Raw genomic sequence first — 23,621 nt, 5'->3', positions numbered from 1 at the left:
AGAGGTTGCCGCCTCTCTCTCTTTCTCAATCTCTCTCTCTATTATGTACAATAATATAAACTCTTAATCTTTCACTGGCAAAATATATAACTTGAGCCTGCTATTATCCGTCTCCCTTTCTGGGCTCAAAGCTTTTGCAGCAATCAAGCCTCCACTCAAAAGATAAAGAAGAGAGATAGAGAGAGAGAGAATTTAAAAAAGAGAAGAGAAGATTGATTATTTAGGGCATGTGTGTGTGTGTGAGAGAGAGATAGAGAGAGAAAGAGAGGTATTGTTATATAACCCTACCACTTGTCTCTTTGATCACCCTTTCCTTTTCCCTTTCTTCCTTCCTTCCTCGGGATCTGATCGACAACAACTGGACAAGAACTTTCCTTACCAGTTGGGGTTCTTTCACTTCAATTCCCGAGGATCTCCTTTAAAACACTGATCTCTTATTTGTTTGTTTCTTTCGTTTGGTCTGGTTTGGTTTTCATTGACACATTCTTCATTCTTCAATCAATCGTATGTGAGCTAAGAGTGTCAAAAATCTACTAGCTGTCTTGTCTTGAATATCATTGGTTTGAATACGAGGCTTCCTTCTACCGGATCTGAGAAAGAAGTGATAAAAGTGGCACAGTGTTCATGTTCTCTAGCTAGCTGGAGGATTAATTAATTATCAAGGTTAGGTTTGTTGTTTAAACTATACTATTACCAGAGCTAGCTTCTTCTCTCTTATGGGTTTCTTCTTCAAAGGTAGGAGTATGCTTTTATTCCAGTTCCAGCTATATTAGATCGATCATGAAATATAAATGATCACACCTTTATTATTCAGTGTCTTATTTTTAGATTACTTTCGATTTTAATTGGTTTTGATTTGGGTGTGTTTTACGTTTGATGTTTTGATTTCAAAGTGTCTGCTTCTGTGCTTGATCAGTGAATATGCCTTTTCGCTCATATGTTTTTCTAGATCTCATTTCATGCGACCATGAATTCATATTCTAGGATCATAGCTAGGGTTACGGTATGAAGGGTATGAGGATATCTTGATTCGTATTTTTTTTATAGAAAAAATGAATGATACATATATGTTTATGTCTGTGTGTGTGTGTGTATATATATGCATATAACTATCTATTTTCTTTTCTATTTGATGATCAGTGTAATCTGTTAATTACTGTCTTTTATGCTTGTTTCACAATGTAAAGTTCTTTCCATTACATTGATTTTCTCATAAGTTAAGGATTCCCTCTTTTTTTTTTGATAAAAATCACCTTTTTTTTTATAAATAAACCATGTGTGAAATTCAAAAAAAGAGAACGAGGAAGTGATATTCATTTCTTGGTATATGTCTGGATTTGTAGGTCACTTTACTTTTCTTTTTCTTTTTTCCTTTTCTTTTCTAATAACCTCGAGCTTTTTTGGGGTTATTTGTGAATTGACAAGGAATTAATTTTAGTTCCAATTATATATATTTATATATAGCTCCAGCATTAGTTCCCTCTTCTTCTGATCATATTTGTTTTCTTCAATCGTTGTTGCTTGTCATTTATAATGGATTTTTATAAGCCCTCAACAATCATAGTAAATTATCAAAATAGAAGGAGAAAAACATTGTAAAGAGTTCTAGCTGGTTGTTAAACAATACAATACATTTCACTTTTGATTTATAAAGACATCATAATGCTTATGAGTCTTCTACATATATAATACTCCTACAACCATCTTCACTAGTTACAGTTCAGCAATGCATGTTAGTGATTTGTATGCATAAGTGTAGATACATAATAACTATTAGTTACATGCTTCAGGAAGAGTTAAATATGCATGATGAATTGGAATACTTTCCACCTGAATTGTTTTCAAAATTACATCAGTCTAGCTTAGTCATTATTAAACAAAATTGGATTGGATATATTAAATCTGCATTTGGGGGCTTCACAATTCGTTAAAATTGTATAGTCATATCACATCACATTTTTGTTTTTCAATTTTTAAAACTAGTCTGAATTTTTCTTCCCCATTAAATGTTAATTGTATACTTTAAGAAATTGTGGAACCTCCAAATCTATATAATCCTTGTGATATTTTTTTCCCCATAAACCATAATCGATATATAATGATCCTATGTTGAATGTAATCTTAATTCTCATAATAATGAATTTGGCATGGTTGTCGATGTTCTCTATTTATGAATAGGCATGATTCATGCATTATAATTTTTTCTCAAATGAGCTTTAGTCAACTAAGCATGGCAGCATGACTATTCAAATATGTTTGATTGCTTTAGTATGTGTTGGACTGCATTGATATAGGGGGACCAAAAGTAGGTGAAAATTGATTGTTTTTTACCATTAATAATGACTAACTAATTCATATGTCAAGAGACAAAACATTTTTGTTGTTATGGGGTGAGTGGCCATAAGAAACTATTTTGTGTCATCAACATGTCCGCATGATATCCGTTGTGGCCATGCTTAGGTTTTGTCTCAACTTATCCCGTTGTTAGGTGGGAAATTTTTATTTGTGCGGGACTGACAACCCGAGTTTATACTCATTTTGAATATCCAAAGAGTAAGCTTATATAGTATAATTCTCGGTTACAAAAAAAATATGCGCACGCATGACACCGGTGTGTGCATGAGTGTGTGCAAGATTTTTTACCTACAACTTTTGAAGATGTCAAGATTTTGCGATTAGTAATATCTTTCATGTAGATATAAGATTAATTTCTACGACTTTGGCAACAATTGCTTGGATTTACTTAGAACTAGACATGCAACATCATTAATTATATAATATTCTTTGATAGATATCATATATATATGAGACTGATAATTGATCGTTTCAATATTGCAGATTAAGTTCAAGTCATTGGAAGAATATGAATACATTTTCTCATGTTCCACCGGGTTTCAGGTTCCATCCCACCGACGAAGAACTTGTTGATTACTACCTAAGAAAGAAAATTGCTTCAAAACGTATCGATTTGGATGTGATCAAAGAAGTTGATCTCTATAAGATTGAGCCTTGGGATCTTCAAGGTACTATAAAATCAAACTTTATACGTACCCATAATTTGCTAATTAAATATGCTCAAAAGAAGAAGAAAAATGATTAATTTTTGGTGATTTTTGTGTAGAGCTATGCAGAATTGGGAGCGAAGAGCAGAGTGATTGGTATTTCTTTAGCCATAAAGACAAGAAGTATCCAACTGGGACTCGGACTAATAGAGCAACAAAAGCTGGGTTTTGGAAAGCAACAGGAAGAGACAAGGCTATTTATACTCGACACAGCTTGATTGGCATGAGAAAAACCCTAGTTTTCTACAAGGGACGAGCTCCAAATGGTCAGAAATCTGATTGGATCATGCATGAATATCGGCTCGAAACCAATGAAAATGGAACACCTCAGGCAAGTATATTTCTTAAATTTATTTTTCCATGTTACAATATATATATATATATATATATGTCTGTGTGTGTTCAAGAGTAATGGTATATATCTTACATACTTGTATGAATTTTTTTGAAAATATCACTTTGTTATTTACATTTCACAAGAGGAGTATGCATCAGCTAAAATGGAACCTGGATTGCATATGTGAGTACATATACTAATGAAGAAAAAAATATACAAAAGCAAGTATTATAGTTTTTACATGCATGAATAGGAATGGATAATGGTACAAAATCATGGGAGCATTTACATATAAAAATCCTGGTTCAGCTTGAGTTGGATATGAATTTCATGTAAATTTGATATGTAGATTTAAGTGTAGTTGTTTTTCATCATTAATAATGCTATTTTTGTTGCCAATATGATATCAAAGATACTAAGCATTCTAGTGTTTGTCGTGTCAGCTATCTCCAATGTTGAGACGAACGAACATGATTCATATGAAATCGTGTGCGTCTATCTCAGCATATGATTTAGCTGGGACGAAACACGTACATTGTGATATGTAAGACTGCTGTATGATAATATTGTGATGGTATTGCATGCAACAGGAAGAAGGATGGGCTGTGTGCAGGGTGTTCAAGAAGAGAATGACAACAGTTAGAAAAATGAGTGAATATGACTCCCCTTGTTGGTACGATGATCAGCTCTCATTCATGCCCACCGACGGCGAGTCTCCGCGTCGAATTTCTCAGCTCTACACCTCTCCATACAATCCTCATCCCTATCCAGGCTGCAAGCAAGAACTTGACCATCAATTGCATCATCATCATCCCCATCAGCACTACAACATCCCACCTCAACATCACCATGACCCTTTCCTTCAGCTCCCTCAGCTAGAAAGCCCCAAATTACCACAATCAGCTGCAAGTGTTAGTGTCCCATATGGAAATTCAACACTCACAAGTACTCAAGATGATCAGCAATTGCAACAAAATCTGAGCTCAATTTACAGCAACAACAACAACAACAATGGCGATCAAGCTGTGGATCAAGTCACTGATTGGCGCGTCCTCGACAAATTCGTTGCGTCACAGTTTAATCATGGAGATCATTCTGCCAAGGAAACCAATTACAGTAATTCAACAAATTTGTTCAATGTGGTTGATGATGATCAACAGATGGAGTTGCTGGCTAATGATCATGATCAATCAAAGAGACAAGAAGTTGTCGAACAGGAGTACGCGATGACATCCACGTCGAGTTGCCAAATTGATCTTTGGAAGTGAAAGTTTATATATGATATGAAATATTATTGATGAAGACTTGATGATGCAGAGGTTTCTGTATATAATAAGACTGAAAAAATATATGGTATTTGTCTTATGACTATATAAGGGGTTATATAGTTATATATATGTATTATATGGTGTCCTGTCTATTGACTAATACTAGGATAACCATGTTAGATATCGAAGACAGTGGACTTCTATGGCCGATTGAGCAATATTGTTAGTCTCGGCTTAATATTAAATATATACATATATATACTAATATGTTGAATGTAGCTTGCCATGAAGGCTTTCTATAAATTCGTAACTTCTTTTTTGTTTTACATTTGAAAGTTTTAGATTCTATGAATCTATGTACTTATTGTGGCTTCAGAATATATATCTGGCCAAAAGGTTTTTTTTTCTTTGTTTCCTAGCTTTCACCCTAAATATATATATATACCCATATGATAACTAAAAGTTATAGTTTATGATTTTTACGGAGCATTTGGTTGGTGTTTTGAGGAGGGAATGATGGTGAGATTAGTATATTATCTTTTTTGGTTGAGTTTTGGAGGATGAAATCCTAAACTCATTCAACCCTCTATTCTCCTTTATGGAGAATAGCCAAATTCACCAAAATAGTGAGAATGACTATTGTCCACAAGAGAGAATGAGTTTTGATGTCTAAATTATAAAATATTTTTTTATTTTCTAAAAAGAAAAAAAGATAATATGAAAATTGTACTATTAATATTCTCACACTCATGCTCACTCTTTATTTTATACCAAATATGACCATGCTCACCCCCCATTCTCATCTCACACTCAACTCGCACAATTATGAATCAAATGCCCCATTAGATCTAGTCTTTTCAGTTATAAACCTTCACTTTTCCTTCACTATCCATAAATTACATATGGGTTCACCCTCAACAGTTTCAGTCAGCAAGTATGTGTGATGTGTGCAAGTTTAATTTCTTATGCCCTAGTGCTCTTAGATTCCAAATGAGACAATTATACATGTTGGAATGTGCTTAAATAAACAAAATCTACACCTTCAGCCAATACATTAATATCATATCTATTTGGAATCAAATGTGTCCACGTACGATACTCAGTACATACTATTTGTATCTAAATAACGAAGAGAAAATATTCAGTGATCCTAGCGTATCGCTTTATTTGATGGTAGAACACATAGGAGATTGTCAACTACCTAAAGGATATTTCAGCATAATTTTAAAATACGAATTCGAATTCACCAACATTGGAGCACGAGAAATGAAATTTGAACTAAAAAAAATGCATAACCCAGTTAATTATGGTGGAGTATATAGGATCATATATATATAACATTCTCCATGAATGCATGCATGACAACATTCACCAACATTTCTTCGAACAACTAGTGGCCAAGAAATCGCTCTGCTCCCCACCATTTTATTCTGCTACGTTACACACCTGTGCCTGAATATGAAGATATCTGTACTACCAGCTTAATTATAAAAAGATTGAGCTTCATCAACAACCAATATTAAACCCTGCAACTTACCTGCATGACTGCATAAGAGGCCAAGAACTTAAAGACAGAGTGAGGGTGCATGATGCATGGTTGAAGAAAAAGAAGAAGAATCGGGGGATTAGTAGTGTATATTCCTCTGACTGCATGAAGTGGCTAGATTTTGTAATTTAGCTGAATTTAAATGCAGACATACATTACAGTACTCCTCTAATGATGTAAAAAACATGGTGAATCCAGCAAGAGAAGTATGTCTCTTCCTGTTCCTGTTGTTGTCTGTTATTGTAGTCCAGCACTAAGATTGCCTTTAAAGCAATGACACCATTTCTTTCCCACTCAGACACAATCATTGGGCGTGCCAACTCTCACATGGAAGAAGAAGCATGAGATATCAAGGAAAAGAAAATGTACTCGCGGCATGCATATATGGGTCTCCTTTTTTGACTAAGTTTGACCTCCATATATGTTTCCCCTTTCACATTTTAGGCTTTTTTTTTTTTTTTTTTTTTTTTTTTTTTTTTTTTAATGAAGAATTCCCAACCCAACATACCCACCGGATAGTTGGGCTAGCTCTAAACTCATGCTGTTAACCCAATCCACTTTATGCTGGTGACAGCTAAGATCGGGCCAAAGCCCAACAATTAACTCTACATAGCCTCTCATGGGCCTAAAGTTTGGCCTCATGGAAGAAAATAACATCGATCGGAATTATTAGGCGTTAGAATTAAACTTGCGACCTCCCGCATTCGTAAAGAATTATCACGATTAATTTTACCATTCCAACTAAAGTTTTTTCTGTTTAGGAGTTTTCTCACTCTTTTGATTACTCTTGTATTCCAAGGATCCTCCTTATTGCCAGAGCAAGCATAACATGCGCATTGATATGCAATGTGCACACAATGTGATTGAATAATTAGGGTTTAGTGGTTTACTCAAAATGTTGTTTTACAGACCAAGTAAAGATAAACATAATTGACCATGTGAGCTGTGTCAACATTAATTATTAGTTTGCCTCTCTTAGCACCACACTCTGAACATCTTGTTATTAAATTAGTCTTTTATATTAATAAGCTAATTTCGGATTAACAAGGAGATTTGACCTATATGCGTCATAAAAGGTCCTAACTTCAGCTTTTATTATTATTATATTCCTATTATAAGTCAACAACTAGTTTTTTAGGGTAGTATCAATCTTTTAGGAATCAATAATATTTTTTTATTAGAAAGAGTCTCGATTTAATTAGGGCTATCAAGGGTTTTGTAATTAATCTAATATAAATAGGCTGTTGAAACTCTTTATTTGAGTAGCTTTTGACGATTATAATAAAAATTAGAGAGTTTTCTCTTTTCCCTACTTTGTTCAATTCTTGATGGACGAAAGTTAATTCGTAGATGCCGTCTTTCCGACATTCTTAATTAGGAATCAACGAAATTTGTAGAAGGCCGTTGAGTTTCCCATCGCCTGTATCCACCATGCCCTGCATCACTGGGCCTTAACCCAAACTTGTGGCAAATGCAACTTTTATGTATATGTACGTGTATAATTTATTTTCATAGCCGTACACACGTATATATACTATCCACTGATTGGTGTAAATGATATTTGTTATAAGTATACACCCATGTATACATAGATACAGACAAGACACTGTAATGGAAACATTCGATACTAATTGTTCATTTACATTTCTTTTTTCTCCAAACAAAATAAAAAAATTTATCCTAAAGAGATGAAGTTGGCACGAAGTGTAAGGATTTAAGAAGGCATGATTGATGAAGAAGACAAGCAGAAAAGAAAAATTGACAGGAAAGAAGGGCACATTGCCTGATTGGTCAAGCTTTAGGGACAACCACAAAGGAGACCAACCAACCAATTCTTTGTTTATTGATTGATGTTTCTCTATTTGTTGCTCGGCTAATATATATGTTATATATATATATATATGTGTGTGTGTGTCCACTAAGAAAAAGTGAAAAAGTAAAGGCAAAGCATCTTGATTGTATATTCTTCATGCTTGACTTGGGAGTTGAGATTTGGGCTTCTCCACTACTTGTTATTAGTGTTTAGATGACACTCATTATTGAGTTCCATAACCCATTGGCATTTTTCCTTTATCTATTCATATATTCACCATGTTAGTTAGATCTGGTTTGGTTCGCAGAATTCAACTTTTAGAAATAAGAGTTTTTCTTTTGCAGTGTCAGTTATATAATATTATTGGTATCCCATGGTCTTTATATTCCCGATATTTCTGCTATCTACGATTTCCTTTCTTACTGAACAATAGCAAAAATCCAGAAGATTTAGATGAACTAGTAGGATTTTTAAATCTTTTTGTGACTTAGCTTTGAATCTTTACCCTAGTTTATGAGAAAAGAAGTAATTTTTATGTTTGGTATGTGAAATCCTTGAAATCTAGAATTTCAAAGAAAATTGGGTTCCTCTAAAGGAAGGATTCTCCTTTCCTTTCCTCCCAAAAAAGTGAGAAATATTCCTTAATGATTGTGAATCCTTATTTTTAATTAAATGCATATAACGCTATTTTGAAAAACTATTCCACAAGTATTATCAACAATTAAATCTCATGCCAATTTTTTTTTTTCATTTTTATCGTTTTTGAATATTCAAATTAAAATGTTATTTTTTAATTTAAATTAGCCATACAATATCAAATAACTAAAATTTTAGTTGGCCATGAACCAAACATAGCCAAGAAAACTAATGATGTTAGTTAAGTAGTACGATAATGTGATCAAACATTGGCAAGTATAGAAGATGCCAAGAAAATAGTTTTTCTGGCATCCCCTTCCCATTTCCATCTCCAAATCCATGAACCAAACAAACACAGTTTGTAGCAATTAGAATCTTCATATTATGCTACTTACTAATCATAACTTCACTGTCAAGGCCCTTATAGATCCTAAAATTTGCAATCAATTTGTAATCGTCGATCGAGACCTATAACAATCTTGTAAGATCAAAGAGAGGGTCGACCGTGAATCTTGGACACCAGTGTGGTGTTGGCCGAAGAAGCTCTTACGGTCAAGCCAGTCAAGGGTGGTAAATAATTTAGTGAGAAAAGTGAATAGCTTTTAGAGAGAGGGAGAAAGATACCAAGTAATTGAGAGAGTAAATGAGGAGGGGTCCTCGTCTATTAAGTGCTTCCAGATCACATGCTCAACACGTGTTGACCGTATGAACGAGCTTCTCCCTTGGGCTATGATTGGCCTGAGGCCTCAGTATGGGGTTTCCTTAGTCTCACAGGCCTTGGGCCTCTTGTATCCATTATAACGCCTATTTCAATTGTGGGTCTTGGACTTCATTTGGGCTTGGCTTGGATGTACCTTCGAGCGGACTTTTTGACCAGTTTAACCAGGGCTTTTGTGGGCCCTTCAACATGGGCTTAAGTATTTCGGGCAAACGGTTTTTTAACTCATACAACTCCAAATCTTATCCAAACAGAACCGAATAAGTATGTTCACTTTCTCCCCTGTTTCATTGGGCATTAATGATCTCATATGAAGGCCATTTTTCCGTGTGAGGCGAGTTTGGCAACATAACCAAGCACTGGTGGCAGAAAACAAGCTCATTCCAATACATTGCAATTCCCTACAGGGCCACAAGCTTTGTTGATTCAATCAGAAGGCAGGACATTGTTGAATATAATATGAATGTCGTAACGTTAGCTGTTGCGGATCCCTTTGTCAAAAAATTTAACAATCCTTCTGTTTCCTCTGGTTTCAAACTTACATAGTTCATGATAGATGCATCTCTATAAACTGATTTGTGTCGCCAATCAGTAAAATTTATGTACCTTGGACCTATTTTGCATCGCGTAGACCAGAGCATTCATCACAGTAGCCATTGCGATCAAGCATTTTCTGAGGTGGAGCACTTGGAAGAGGAGATGATGGACTACCATAAGCATTATGTGTCCTGTTTCCGCAACTCAACATTGCTCTGGTGCTAACTCCTGTAACAGGATTTGTGCCGTTTGTTGGGATTATTCTAATATCCCAGTTAATTCAAGCAAGAACAATACAAGATAATAAATAGAGAATAAACCAAAATCACAGGCAAGCAAAAACAAAAGAGCAGTAAAGAAAGAACACAAAGATTTATAGTGGTTCACCCGATCAAAGAAGATTATTCGTGAGGTTAACTAGTCCGATTATTAAATTTTTTGAAATACTAGAAACTTCTAAATGGATTATTTGCCTTCTTCTATTCAAACGTTCATTGATTACCAAGGATATAATTGAAATTTAAAACACTAGACAATAACTGGGAATCTATAAAGAAGTCTGTGAATGAATTCAGAAGCAACAAAGGTAAAATGAAAAATAATCCGTTTGGGCTGTACCTGCTCCTGGGGTAGGTCTAGGACAGCACCCCCGAGATCACGTCACGTGAGGATTTTTCTAATAAGCACGGCATTTGTGATATTAGCCTCATTAAGAACCTAGAGAAAAATCCAGAACATATCCTGACTTTAGAATTTAATAACAGTGGAAAGAGCAGAGCAGCCTAGTAAAAATGCAAGTTCTTTTCACCAGTTTCAGAGCAGATTCCAAGGGTGATATCCGCTAATAATTGCCAGTTCGACACAAGAAATTAAGCTAATTCAGCTTCCTCAAATGCAAAATGAATATACTTTTCCAAGATATATTATTATGCATGAGCATTCAATTTTTAGTACTAGGGAAACAAAAACTTAACTGATATGAATGAAATTAGAGCATTAGCCTTTGCATGGAAAAGAGCTTCTTATAAACTGAAAGTAGAAAACTTTGTCCTGTATCGCTGTTTCAAGTTTCATCTTTTTCTCTTCTTTTTGGTGCTTATAGTTGTAGACTTGGCTTATGCCACATTGCCAAAAAAAAATTATGAAATATTTTTGGCCATACCATGTGATCCATCATGTATCACTTAAATCGGCACCTGTCAAAGGGCACAAGAAAATACTGGATTACTTATTGCTCCAGACAATTCAACGAGAGCAAAATCAGCATATGCAGAACTCATAGCATCTTCTTTAACAAAAATATGATCTTTAAACATAATGCTCTGGTGTAACAGGAGTCATATATTAAAAACAATGTCCAAATGGGGATTCATTGCCCCAACTAAGCACAAATCATAGTGAGATATCTACTCCGTAGTTCATCAATCAAGACGTGAATAATCAGTCATTAGCTCATCATTAAAAAAATAAAATAAAAGCAAGCGTAGACACCAACAATGTGCAACAAAAATCTACTGGAATTGGCCTGCTAGTAATGTGTTCATCCCAACAGCTCTCAATGGTTATCCAACTCAAACTCACATACTAGTTTACTTTCTGAAAAGACCAACATATTACTTCAACTATGGTTTGGTGAAGGGCAGGGCTTCCAAAAAATCGATGGATAATCCCACCATAAAATATGTCACAAACAGCTAATAAACCATGTGATGTTTAATTAAAAAATAATTACCAGATTTTTGAAGTAATAAGTAGGTTTATTTTCAAGGTGACGGGTAGGTGTATTTTTTTGGTAATATGTGAGTTTTATATGAATAAGGTAATACGTAGGTTAAATAAGATAAAGATGTACAGGTAAATTTAAATAAATAAGGGTTCGTAAATTTACGCAGAATTGGTAAAAAAAATTCAATAAAAAGGAAAAAAATAAAAATAATTAGGAGTCCTAAACAGTCATGAAGTCCTAAACAGTCATGAATCTCATGGCAACCAAGTTGTTTCAGTATTTAAGGTAATCATGGCAGCATCACAGCAACCCTTCCAGAGTGCGACTCAGAGACAGAGACAGAGAGTTCTACACATTCAAGGTTAGTTTTTTTTTCCCCATCGTTCCGTCTCTTGATAGTATGCTCTGGCTTTGTTCAAAGGTCGTAACCCACAGATGGATCGAATATCATGTTCTCATATCTAATATCTTCTTTTTTCGCCTGAATTCTAAAGATTCCATGTTTGTTATTCTTTGAGTTATGGCTAAGGTTCTTGTAATTAGATCACTGAGTTGAATTTATCCTGATTCATGAGAATCAAACTGGCAAGTTTAAGAAATACTTTGATGTTGGATTCTAAGGGGTTGATCTAATGTGATTTCAGAACTTATCCAGTTTTTCCTTAGGTTTAATGGCAAAATAAAACTGTCCTTGGTATTTTATTAGGGAAAATCCATAAGGGTTTTTGATAAGTTGTGCAAATATATGCTTGAAGGTTGATCAATTGAGCAGACATAGCTAAATCTTGTTATATTGTTTGCTTTCTGGTACAGTACTCCTTTTTACCCCTAATTGTCAAGGAATTAAGGCGGGAACTAGAAGTCGACAATGGTCTCGAAAAGTAATGTTAGCTTTCACGAAGTGAAACTCATGACAAAGCCTCGAGGACAAGGTGAAACTGTTTATCATGATGATGCAATTCAGCATAGAAGGAGATTTGTCAGTGCCACTCGAGACTTCCCAATAGGGTGTGGTCCAGTAGGAAAATTTCCTTCCCCGGCACTGAAAGGCCTAGCTCAATCAGAGTTGCATGCCTCGGCATATGAGTTAGATTCAGATGAAGAATTGATGGTTTCTGGTAAAGGCTTGGCATATGATTCAGATTCAGACTCCGATGAGTCAGTGATTTCTGTTGATGAGAAGGCGGGGCATAAATTGACTGCAAAGGCGCAAGGCTCAGCATATGATTCAAAACCTGAGTTCGTGGTTTGTTGTGGTGAGAAGGGCGGGCTTGAATTAACTGCAAAGGTAGAATCAACTGGAGAAAATTTGCAAAAGGCCCGAAACACCTCAGAATTACAAGCAGGGTTCTTACCTAAAGTCTATCCATTGCCTAGAAAAATATCAGCAACTAGATTTTTCCCTCCCGGATGTGGAACATACACTACCAAGAGTTATTAGTTCACTGGACAGCCAGAAGTTTCATTTTCGAAGTTGTGATCATTTGAAAGAGCTATTAGCAATATTTTCATGGGAAGAATTTGTCAATTTAATGTGTATTGGTTAACAAGAGTTCGCGAGCACAGCGCAGAACAATATCCAAAATAAGAAATCCATACCAAAAACCAAGTATCTTTTGCTATTGTTTTAGAGGCCATGGCGAAGAGGGTTAAATTTTGAATTTTCCTTTTACTTTGGTTTCAAAACTATACCAGACAGCATTGCAATACCAAACACAACCATATTATACAGCCATATAAACAAACCATTTGATGAAATATTGCATGCTTAGTTTGTGAATAGTAGTTTACCTGAAAATTTTGCCTTGTATGCCACTGCTTTTTCCAGGTATTCACCATTGAATGTTGAATGTTGAATCACCGAAATCAGATTCCCTCATATCTGCAGCTGTGAAATTGGGTCAGACAATTTCTCAGTAATTATCTATGCTGGAACAAAATTGGGGAAAAAGCAACCCTATGCTTCTGAAAATGAGCTTAAAGTGCTGTTTTTGAATTGCAGGCAAGACTATTTATCAGAGACAGAGAAGTTACCTGAAAATTTTCACTCACATGAACTGCTTTCCCCCAGAGAAATCAAAACACAGAATTAAGCAAATCCAACATCAAATTCAAATGGTTGTTTTGCTCTTGATAAAAAAGATTCCCAGCAAACCTGAAATCTGCAAAACCAAATTGTGCAGCTGAGCCACTGCCACTGCAATGTTTTTCTTGTTGATGGAAAATAATGGAGAGACAGTAACTAGACTGGAAGGAACAAACAAATGATCTTCAAAATGTGATGCCACAGTGGGCCATAATTGGGCTCTTAATTGGCCAATCTTGTTTCGATTGGCTCAATGGTTTCTTCCCCCAAAACAGTATAGTAGGCCAGCCAAGAGAGACCCAGCTAAGCAATTCATGTAAGAGAATATTGATAGAATGTATTGTAATTAATTAGAGATTTCCTCACCCACACAAATACCCTAAAATCAATTAGAGATTTGATTGGTTGATTTCCTCACCCACACAACTTTATAAATAGGAATTTCTTCTATAATAGAAAGTAAGCAATAATAAGATGTGACTAGTCACAAATCGCTTTAGAGAGTGGATGTAGGCTGAGTGTCGAGTCACTATTATATTGTCTTCTCCATCCAATTCTAAATTTCTTCACCGAGATGGTGTGATTGGGCCCTTTTCACCTTATGAGGTCTTGGGTTGGGGATGCTTTAAGTCGGGGGCCTGTTGAGTCAAGCCTGGGCCATGAGCCGACTGGACTAGCGGATCTAGACTAGACCATGGGTCGACTGGACTAGCGGATGTAGCTGGAGCCATGGACCGACTCAATTGATCCATGGCCTAATACCTGTATTGGCCGTCTTCAACTACTGCTAAATGCTAATGTAGGAGTCCCTCCACACTAAAAATTGAAGAATCTGTGCTACATATTATTAATTTGCTTTCATTTAAGTAACTGAGCATCCATGGCTAAAGGCCCGAGGATGATGATCATCCATGGTTAAACAGTGTATTGAAATCTTTTGTTTAATTCTAACATGCTGAATAGAACAGTCTCATATTCAGCCTTTTTCAGAACTCAAGAGCATCTGTAAGCATATATAAAAAGCAGAGTCCATGAGAGCATCTCTTGCCAAAGACCACTTACCGTCATTTAGCTGATGATGAGGAACACATGGTGATCCATCATGGCTGGCAGCATTAAGAAAAGCAAAACTTGACCACAAAAGTCCCAGCTAGACTGTTCTGAATCTCTGATAGCATAAAAATAATATATATCTGCTAACGATGTGGACCCAAAAGTTTTTGTATCATGTAGTTTCCAAATTCACCTTTGAGCAGCATGGTATATGAAATGTTCTGGTCCCTTTGCTTATGAAACCTCAAAAGAATCTCCAGATTGACAAAGAATGCAAGCACTAGGGAAGTAGGAACAATGTTGACAAATCTTTGTGATATCTACATGTTGCAAAAGAAAATTGGTGCCTACTAAAACACAACACAAAGTACAATGGGATGTTACATGGTATTGAAAATTGAAGAATCCTCATATCAGTACAGAAATTCTAGGAATGAAAGAATGATCAACTCCCCAATAAATTAAACAAGCGAAATCAGGGACAAACCGCAACAAAAGAACGAAAATGCAATGTCAAAATCAGGTTCTTTTTATCCACAAGACTAGACTCAACAACACTCACAACCTCAAACTGCACTGCTAGGCTTCACTCCAGAATGAATTAGCGGAAAAGGGAAATCAGGGTGCATATGATCATCAGTAGCGTGGAGAACAGGTTTGATCTGTTCTTCATGATTGTTGTTGCCAAAGATATATCTTGGGCCCTGAAAAAAAAATCATGTAGATTCAGGATTTTCCTTAAGAAAAGGATTAAAAAGTGAATATTTTGTTGCAATAGTAATGGCGGCAATTACTTTTGCATTTTGCCTAGAGCACCACAAAAGAGGGCATTGTCTGGTATGGGCAACTCAGTTTTGTTGGTGGCCTCTGGATTGACAACTCTGATGTATGTTTCTTGGCCAAGATACCATGAGTCAAGGTTTTCTGTTCTAATGTTCCAGACTCCAACGTTGTCGAGGGAAATCAAGATCGCAGTCCACGCCCCAGGATAAACCTAGATCGCATATGAGAGAGGAAGAGAGAGATGTTACCATCAAAGCTTCAAGGTAACAAGGACAAAATGCTGAGCACACATGATACTCCAAATTACACATTATGAAGAAGTTATCATTTCTGATAAACTCTCTGGATTAAAATGATAATGATGACAATTGAATGGAGGCAACATATGAGAGGGCAACTCAAGCAAAAAATAATAATGTTGCCAAACATCTTCACTATTGAAATCTACAGGAACAAGAGGCTGAAGCAGAAATAGCATGCAGAATGCAGGCAAGGAATGATCGCACGCACACCTCAGGAAATGTGAAAAGCATTCAGGGGAGCCCATATCATTTGGATTTTAGAAGAACGACATAGCAGTTGAACTAATGATTTTACTTTAAAGTATTAAGAATAATGCTCTCACACTCTCTCAAAATATACAACATCCAACTCAAATAAACTCCAACAAATCGATTTCCAAGCAACTCAGTAGCCAAGCAGAAAACAATAATTTGAACACATTCTTTTTAGAATAAGCAATGTAGTTAAGGAAAAAAAAAAACAACCCAGGTTTTTATCTTACCTGAACTGTGGTGCGTGCAATACCATCCCACTTATTGTACGTGCCCCGGCTATTTTCCGTCCAGTCACCATAATCCATCCTGTGATACATTAGCCGAAGTGCACGTGTTAAAAGCACTCTGACCACATCAATAGAAAAAGACATGTTGCCACAGTGAAACGTAAAGGATAAACATTGATTCCTACCCGACGACGAAAACTGCATATCCACTCACGTGATAGCTGTGCATCCTGGTATCATTGTTTTGTAGGATGACTTCCACAAATCCCCTATATGTTCCATTAATTACAGATGTTTCCACTCGAGGCGCTCCTGTAAGTGGCCTTGATGGGAAATCAAGCTTATAAGCTCCCTTTACTTTGAATTGGTCAGCAAGCCTGATGGGAGTGGAAGGATTGACAAATGATACCCCACTAAGTGTCGCTCGCCGTTTCCCATTAATCATCTCTGGTGGTGTATTCTTCAGCACGTATACTTCAGTCACATTGATTGAGCCATATCTAAAAGAACCTTGAGGATTAGGACGTGCACCACTTGCAGATACATTCCATCTGACAAAATGGACCACAGAATCCCCAGAGTGAGTTTGAATACAAAAACAATCAAAAAGAATTTTCTATCATCTAATATTATAGAGCCAAATAGTACAAATTCTGAGTTGATGTTTTATCTAATTCTAGCTCGTCTCACGATATTAAGAATTTCAGAATCACATAAACTATAAAGACATTGTAAGATCTGAATTTTCAGCTAATACCCCCTGCCCAGTTCAATTTAAAACAAGGTGGACAAAAGATGTTTTTACTCCCTCAACTGCAATAGTCTCCAATTAGAAACCTATGTTCGCCAACAGGATTCCAAGTGCATTCGAAAAAAGATGATGAGGTTGTCAATAGAGTTCAAACTCATCTATAGTTTTTTTCTCTTGCTTGAGATGATCAAGTGTCACCATATCAAAAGTAACTTTAAAATGACAGGTCAAAATGCATTTGGACCATGATAGAAAACAACCTGATAGATCTTGCCTGGTTCATTGAGAAGGTTTTGTCATACTCATCATTTGGTGCCTCTGGGAGGGGACCAGACGCCTTGCCTTTGGAATTGGTATACTTCAAAATTGCAACACCAGTAACTCTTTGCCATCGAGATTCATTCACAAATCTAGCACTAGCTACAATATAGTAATCAGTACTTGCATTCTGATCCATGGTCACCAAAAATGAGTAAGATTGTCCTACGTGTATATCTAAGCTAGTGTAGTTCTGTTGCACCGTATATGATCCCTCTGACTCAGCTAAAAGGAGATTATGGTTCTGGATCCTGAAATTCAAACTAGTTGACACTCCCACATTATGTACACGAATGCGATAAGTTCTCCCTGCAAGCAGAATAACATTGTCATCGAAAAGCTGAAGTCTTGAGCTTGAGCAACTCCAACATAAGAGAAATTATTACAGCCTCGAGGAGTATGTTATTAATATGAAAACCAGAACATCAAAAAGTTCAATAATAATATGACAATGGAAACCCAGATAACTATTCCATTATGCTACTTCATAACCCAACGTATCATCCCTTCAATGGAAAGTTTTACATATTTTAAAGAAGTTCTCACTAAAAGCTGGATGTATATGGTAACTGCAAAAAAATATAATTGCCTGAGGTACTCGTATTTCATTTAAACAACACTGAGGAAGATACACATCATATACTTGCAAGGAAAGCCCAAGATGATCACATGTATGCCTAAAGTGGGAACGTTAGAAGCAAACCATATTCAATGCACTGCAACAGAAAAACAGCTGAAGAACCATTATGCTCGAAATATAAGTGGAAGCATGTGGATGCCAATTCAGCTTAAATTCTTAATTTAATAGAGTTTCCATATTAGGCATAAGCAACAAGACTAAAACCATGTATCCTCTGCAACTTTTGAACAATATCTTTGGCACAACAATTACCTGGGTGGACTTCAATAGTTTCATAATCAATGCCATCTGGTACAAAGGTTCTGTTATACTGGTAAGGACCTTTGCCGTTAATAAGAACTCCATCAGGCATTCCAAGATCTTTTCCTGCATCAAGTTCCTTTCTCAAAGCCTATACCCCAAGAAAAGAATCAGCATTAAATTACAATTCAAACCCATATCAGTACTTCAAGTGTAATAATTCAAAAGGCCAAGCAGCACAAACCGTATGATTTCTTGTGTACCAATCACCTATCAATATGACAAAATCCCCATCTGGAATGGCAAATGGAAGTGGAATAATGTCGCGATTAGTAATAAGGAAGCTGCCAAAACCACCGGAAGCCTTCTGCATATGCAGGGAGGGGAAGTAAAAGAAACTTCCAATCTGATCCTTGACTTGAAACTGGTAAGTCCAGTTCCACTTTGGAGGAATTGGACAATTGGTGCCAGGAAGCCCATCCTGCCAAGAACTGCGTCTTTGCTGAACCCCAGACCTACCACATCCATCAAAGTTCCCAAAAGTCAAGAACCATAGATAAACTATTTTACAAAGATTGACAACAATGTTGCAACAGTAAGCCTACCAGTGAATGAGGAGATTCTCATCCAACTTGTTCCTAACGTTGACAACCACATTGTTGTTAGTAGTCACATTTATAGTGGGACCTGGAAACTTATCATTAATAGCAATAACCTGCAAAGTAACTGAAGCTTCAGCAGCAGTTGCTATAGTCGTTAAAACACTTCAGCCTAAGAGCTCTTACACAACATGACTACAGAAGCAAAATCAACATCATAAAGATGAAAGTTCCCAAATTTAAGCACATTTATGCAGATCTGAACCCAAGAACTGAAACTCAGGGAGATTTAAAGGAAACCCATTTTCCAATAGTGGAAATTAAGTAAACCTTCTTCAAAGATCTACTCAAAGTAGTGTAAAATCAAACTAAACAGAGAGAGATCTACAAAACAGACCTGTTGAGGTACACCCAGAGGAGAGGCAGTGATGTAAGAGACTTCAAAATTATAGAACACGGTCGGATCCAAAGCAGAGCACAAGCCCACAAGCAAGACAATGTGAAGAAGTGAGAGTGTAGAAAACCCAGACAAAGCCATTTCAAGCAACTCCTTTTGGGGGGTTTATCACAATTGAGAGCCAAAATTCCACTTCTTTTTTTTCCTTGTTTTACATTATCAGATAGAAGAAGAAACGAGAACCTTTGAAAAGAGAAACACAAAGGCGAGTGAAAGGGTGTGTGAAAACGGCTCTATTTCAGTACTTCCTTTGGGCGTGTCAAGAAAAAGACTGTTAAAGAGGAGCTTTTTTTGTCGGCCACCCGTCATCATTGATTTGAGTATGAGAGAGAAAATAGAGAGAGAAAGCGGTGGCCAGTTCATCCATGTCCATGTATGCGCTGTTAAAAAAGTAAATCAAGAACAGTTGCTTGATTGCAATATTCAGTAAACGATAAATCTAATCTTATAAAAAATATATTTTTTATTTATGTATAACGAAAAGTAATTAAGAATAAAAAATAATATTTTTTCTTGGTTTTGTTTGACCAATGTCGAGACCCCAACGTTCAGACCCTGCACATGATTGCCAGCTCATGAATCTCCGCCTCAAATTAAGGAGGTTTTAGCCCTTTTTGGAAATTCACGCGCCAGAGAATCATAATATGCAGAACTATTAACACAAATTGACAAAAACCTAATCATGTAATAAACTAACTAATAACTATAAAACTATGGAATCAATGAGAGGTGACCGCGATGTCAAAAAAAAGTCGATCCAGACACTATTTATAAGGTATCCGATTCATTTAAAACTCAAAAATCAATCATATAGGATTTGAAGACAGTTTTGGTTTTGGTTTTGATTTTCAAACCCATCATGGTTTAGAGTCGGTTTTGATTTTTTATACCGGGTTCATGGCATCCGAGCCGTTTAATTAGGGGTGAGAGATTATCATCACACATGACATACTAGAATATATTGTAATCAATCTTTAACAAGTGTCCTTTGGACATCCATTATCAATATCCTATAAGTAAAACTCATATATAGTCCTATATCTTCTTCTTCTTTTTTTTTTTATAAGAGTCCTATATCTTTTTTTTTATAATTAAGATTCATTAAAAAGGAAAATTTGTGCAAAATACGAGGGGCATTCCCCAAGCAATGTCTGAAAACATCAAAAGCTATATAAGCTTACCATGGGCCAAGACCCCAACCAAAACAACCCAGACAAATCAAGACAACAAGTCAAAAGCAAAACTAATTGTGTAAGGTTAGCAGATAAACTACCCAGGAAAAAATATGCAAGCTTTGTTGCCCAGATTCTCCAAACAACATCTACGTGAATGTGGCATTGGATCCAAATCCAATAAAGAGCTTTCCCTAATATGGGAAATGGGACCATTTTCTTTGCAAAGCGCAATATTAAAAGTTGCGCTCTTTTTTCTATGACTTTAAAGTATTAGGGGACACATTTTATGTTTAGTAATTCTATCACCCTCACAAAAATGTTCCCTTATCCTAATCTTCAATTCACGTGACACGTGAGATATTTATTGATTATGAACACATATATAGAGCCCGTAAACATTCAATATTTCTATATTTTGCTAATGAAAAGGGTTTCAATTCACACCTTTTAGGATTTCATTCAACTATCGGAATGTATCAAAAAATATTTGTTCTTCATCGAGTAGGGGGGAGGAAAATCATGATTGAGATAGTGGACGATAGGATCTACAATGAAAAAAATGTCGATTGAGGCCACCAACAACTTGCAAAGATCATAGATGTCTACATGAAAAGAATTAAACCCTAGTGGAAAAATATGACTAGCATACTCTAAACCAAACACGTCCACCACTAGTATTAATATCACTTGGGTGATAGATTAATAGTTAATCTCTATGGAGGCAATGGACTTGGAAGATCTTAAGTTTTTTTAATTCTCATTGAGATAAATACCCTTGTGATTACGTGATGAGTATAATGATCAAAAATCATCGTCTTATTTAACGACGATTAAGGTTAATACCCACAGGTACAAACCTAATCAATAGTGTTTCTTCTATACACACCTATCGATGACACCCAGATGTTGACAAGAGTATCCGTAAGATATCAGTGGTAAAATAACACCTTTTACCTCTGAATGAAACTCGAGATATATACTCCCAACGTTAACTTACCAACCAATATATTATCATGTCATATCAGAAGAAATATTGGAAAACGAGTCTGTGCTTATCCATTAGAGACTTGCATAAAGTATCCACCGTTGGCTGGCAGAAAGGGGATCTCCTTCGTCTTGTCTCTCGTCAAGCAATATCTTAGTGTTATAAGAGTTTCAATGTTTGAACCAACCTTCGATTAATCTCTTATTTATATACATTCATTGTTCGTCTATATTTACATCATGTGCTTTTATTGTAATCTAGTTGATTCTTACTGATTTGATCGTCGAGGACCTTTGGCTGGCACCTCACCCAGTTCTCTGATAGTTATTTCATGTTTGCTTCCTAAATCATTAGTGGTCCTCTGAAGTTAATCTTTGATTGTAGAATAATCTCTTACAATGAGCTTTGGTCGAACTTATCATATCGTCAAGTCAAATGATAAGAAACAAGTCAGACACGCACCCAGCAGACCCATACTTCTTTCCCCAATAACAACACAGGCCCACCTGTTACCCATGCATGGGTCAGTTGTAACCAACATGCCCAATGAGATAATACTCAAAAAACCTATTGACTGATTAAATAAGAAATTTACCCTCCTTTTCAATATATCACGACTCCCATATCTAAGCAACGTGGGATGTTCATAGCATCAAAAGGCTCAAATTTAGTCTCATGTAAAGTAAACTTGTATGTTGTCGTTGTCGTTATCGTTATTAAAAAGACTAATTAAGAGGTGGGTTGGTAATCATAGCATTGCCCCAAGGCTTTGTCTAACTTCAATAAGAAGCGTTTGATCAATCTTAACAATGATCACATCCACCAATTAAGAATAGTATAATTATAGCTGTCTAGCTTTCACAACACAATAAGAACAACCTAGCAAAACATGATTGATTGCCTTACTCATCAACAAGAACAATGAATAAAGAAACTAAATTGCTTAGCATATTCGTACACACATGCAAGAGCAGCTAGCTCTGTCGTATTGATCGATTTGAACATTAAAAGGCTCGCATTCTACTCCATCTAATACCTTAATTCGCATTTACACTTATTATAAATGTTTGTTGAAACGCAATTAAGATCTAAATCTAATGTTTGCATATGAGGGCCGGGATGGGCGGAGTTCCAATTTCGGGCTCCAATTCTCTTTCAAAATTATGCTAAATCATGAATTAAAATGTGTCATTAAGTATATTGGCGTTCATAATGTTATAATATAGTTGATTTTGGGGGAAAACAATTCTAAATTCTAAATATTAAATTCTAAGCCGTAACCCTAAATCTTAAACTCTAAACCATAAATACTAAAAATTAAGTCCTAAACCTTAAATTATGAACCATATACCCTAAATTCTAAACCCTAAACACTAATTTCTAACTTCTAAACTCTAATATATCATTTTCAAAAACAAAAATCATGATTTAACATAAATTTTCGGGAGAATTGAAGCTCGAAATTGGAGCCCCTCCCATCATGAGGGCCACATTTCGTACCTAAATTAATTTGCCATGTACAATGACAATGATATGTATATAATAGTACATATTACTATTTTTTTCTTTATTGTAGGCCATCGTAAATTATATACTTAAATATATGGACTTATTATTTGTTATCTAGCAGCCTAACTAGTTAGCAAAGAGTCTTTATTTTTTTTTTCCCCTTTAGAATTTGTGGGGTCGATTCCAATTGATCCCATATTTATGTGATTGTCTGACATACGTGATTTACATGTTATTGCATGGTACCATGTATTTACCGGGTGTCGGGGTCTGTTGAATTACAGCAGACCCAACTGTAGCTCTTTTGGAGCACAAAGAATTTTTTATTTAATTTTAAAAATCATAAATGTTTAGTATTCAGTCTAACAAATTCAATGATATTTTTTTGTTTAAAAAAAAAATCAAATTCATCGCGAACGAGACATCGAATGTTTTGTGTTTATATCCGATCGTCTAAAATTGTCATGCATTTTTCATGTTTAATATGATTTTTGTTTCGAGCAAAAAATATACCGTTGGATTCGTTAGTAAAAATACTACACATTTATTATTTTTAAAAATAAAAATAAATTTTTTACTAACTTAAAATTATATTACA

General features: G+C 35.6%; 3 protein-coding genes and 1 long non-coding RNA gene across 5 annotated transcripts; 2 read left to right on the top strand and 2 right to left on the bottom strand.

Annotated features, from left to right (window-relative positions):
• The first annotated feature begins 182 nt into the window (after positions 1 to 182).
• LOC119986720 (NAC domain-containing protein 7-like) lies at positions 183 to 5,073 on the top strand. The gene is made up of 4 exons (XM_038831393.1): positions 183 to 663; positions 2,839 to 3,023; positions 3,122 to 3,393; positions 3,990 to 5,073. Exons 2-4 carry the CDS (start codon positions 2,864 to 2,866, stop codon positions 4,665 to 4,667), a joined length of 1,110 nt encoding a protein of 369 aa, XP_038687321.1. The 5' UTR covers positions 183 to 663; positions 2,839 to 2,863; the 3' UTR covers positions 4,668 to 5,073.
• Positions 5,074 to 9,293: 4,220 nt separating this feature from the next.
• On the bottom strand, positions 9,294 to 13,841 carry LOC119987359. 2 transcript variants are annotated; one of them, XR_005465439.1, is made up of 5 exons: positions 13,678 to 13,841; positions 13,435 to 13,531; positions 10,726 to 11,113; positions 10,536 to 10,634; positions 9,294 to 10,145 (listed from the first exon to the last, which is right to left on the bottom strand). It is a non-coding gene; the product is annotated as an uncharacterized LOC119987359 (long non-coding RNA). The 2 variants fall into 2 exon arrangements; XR_005465440.1 differs by having other exon boundaries at positions 13,435 to 13,525.
• Positions 11,880 to 13,117, top strand: LOC119987358. The gene is made up of 2 exons (XM_038832246.1): positions 11,880 to 12,004; positions 12,457 to 13,117. The coding sequence occupies exon 2, from the start codon at positions 12,512 to 12,514 to the stop codon at positions 13,082 to 13,084; it is 573 nt and encodes a 190-aa protein (XP_038688174.1). The 5' UTR covers positions 11,880 to 12,004; positions 12,457 to 12,511; the 3' UTR covers positions 13,085 to 13,117.
• A 1,260-nt stretch (positions 13,842 to 15,101) lies between the features above and the next one.
• On the bottom strand, positions 15,102 to 19,601 carry LOC119987317 (monocopper oxidase-like protein SKU5). The gene is made up of 9 exons (XM_038832193.1): positions 19,295 to 19,601; positions 18,904 to 19,013; positions 18,543 to 18,813; positions 18,311 to 18,449; positions 17,361 to 17,727; positions 16,535 to 16,900; positions 16,350 to 16,428; positions 15,577 to 15,776; positions 15,102 to 15,486 (listed from the first exon to the last, which is right to left on the bottom strand). The coding sequence occupies exons 1-9, from the start codon at positions 19,433 to 19,435 to the stop codon at positions 15,384 to 15,386; spliced, it is 1,776 nt and encodes a 591-aa protein (XP_038688121.1). The 5' UTR covers positions 19,436 to 19,601; the 3' UTR covers positions 15,102 to 15,383.
• Positions 19,602 to 23,621: the final 4,020 nt, after the last annotated feature.

Source organism: Tripterygium wilfordii, chromosome 20, assembly GCF_013401445.1.
Source record: "Tripterygium wilfordii isolate XIE 37 chromosome 20, ASM1340144v1, whole genome shotgun sequence".
Classification (NCBI taxonomy): domain Eukaryota; kingdom Viridiplantae; phylum Streptophyta; class Magnoliopsida; order Celastrales; family Celastraceae; genus Tripterygium; species Tripterygium wilfordii.
Note: the sequence above shows the minus strand (reverse complement) of the source record. Positions and strands in the feature narration are given on the sequence as shown.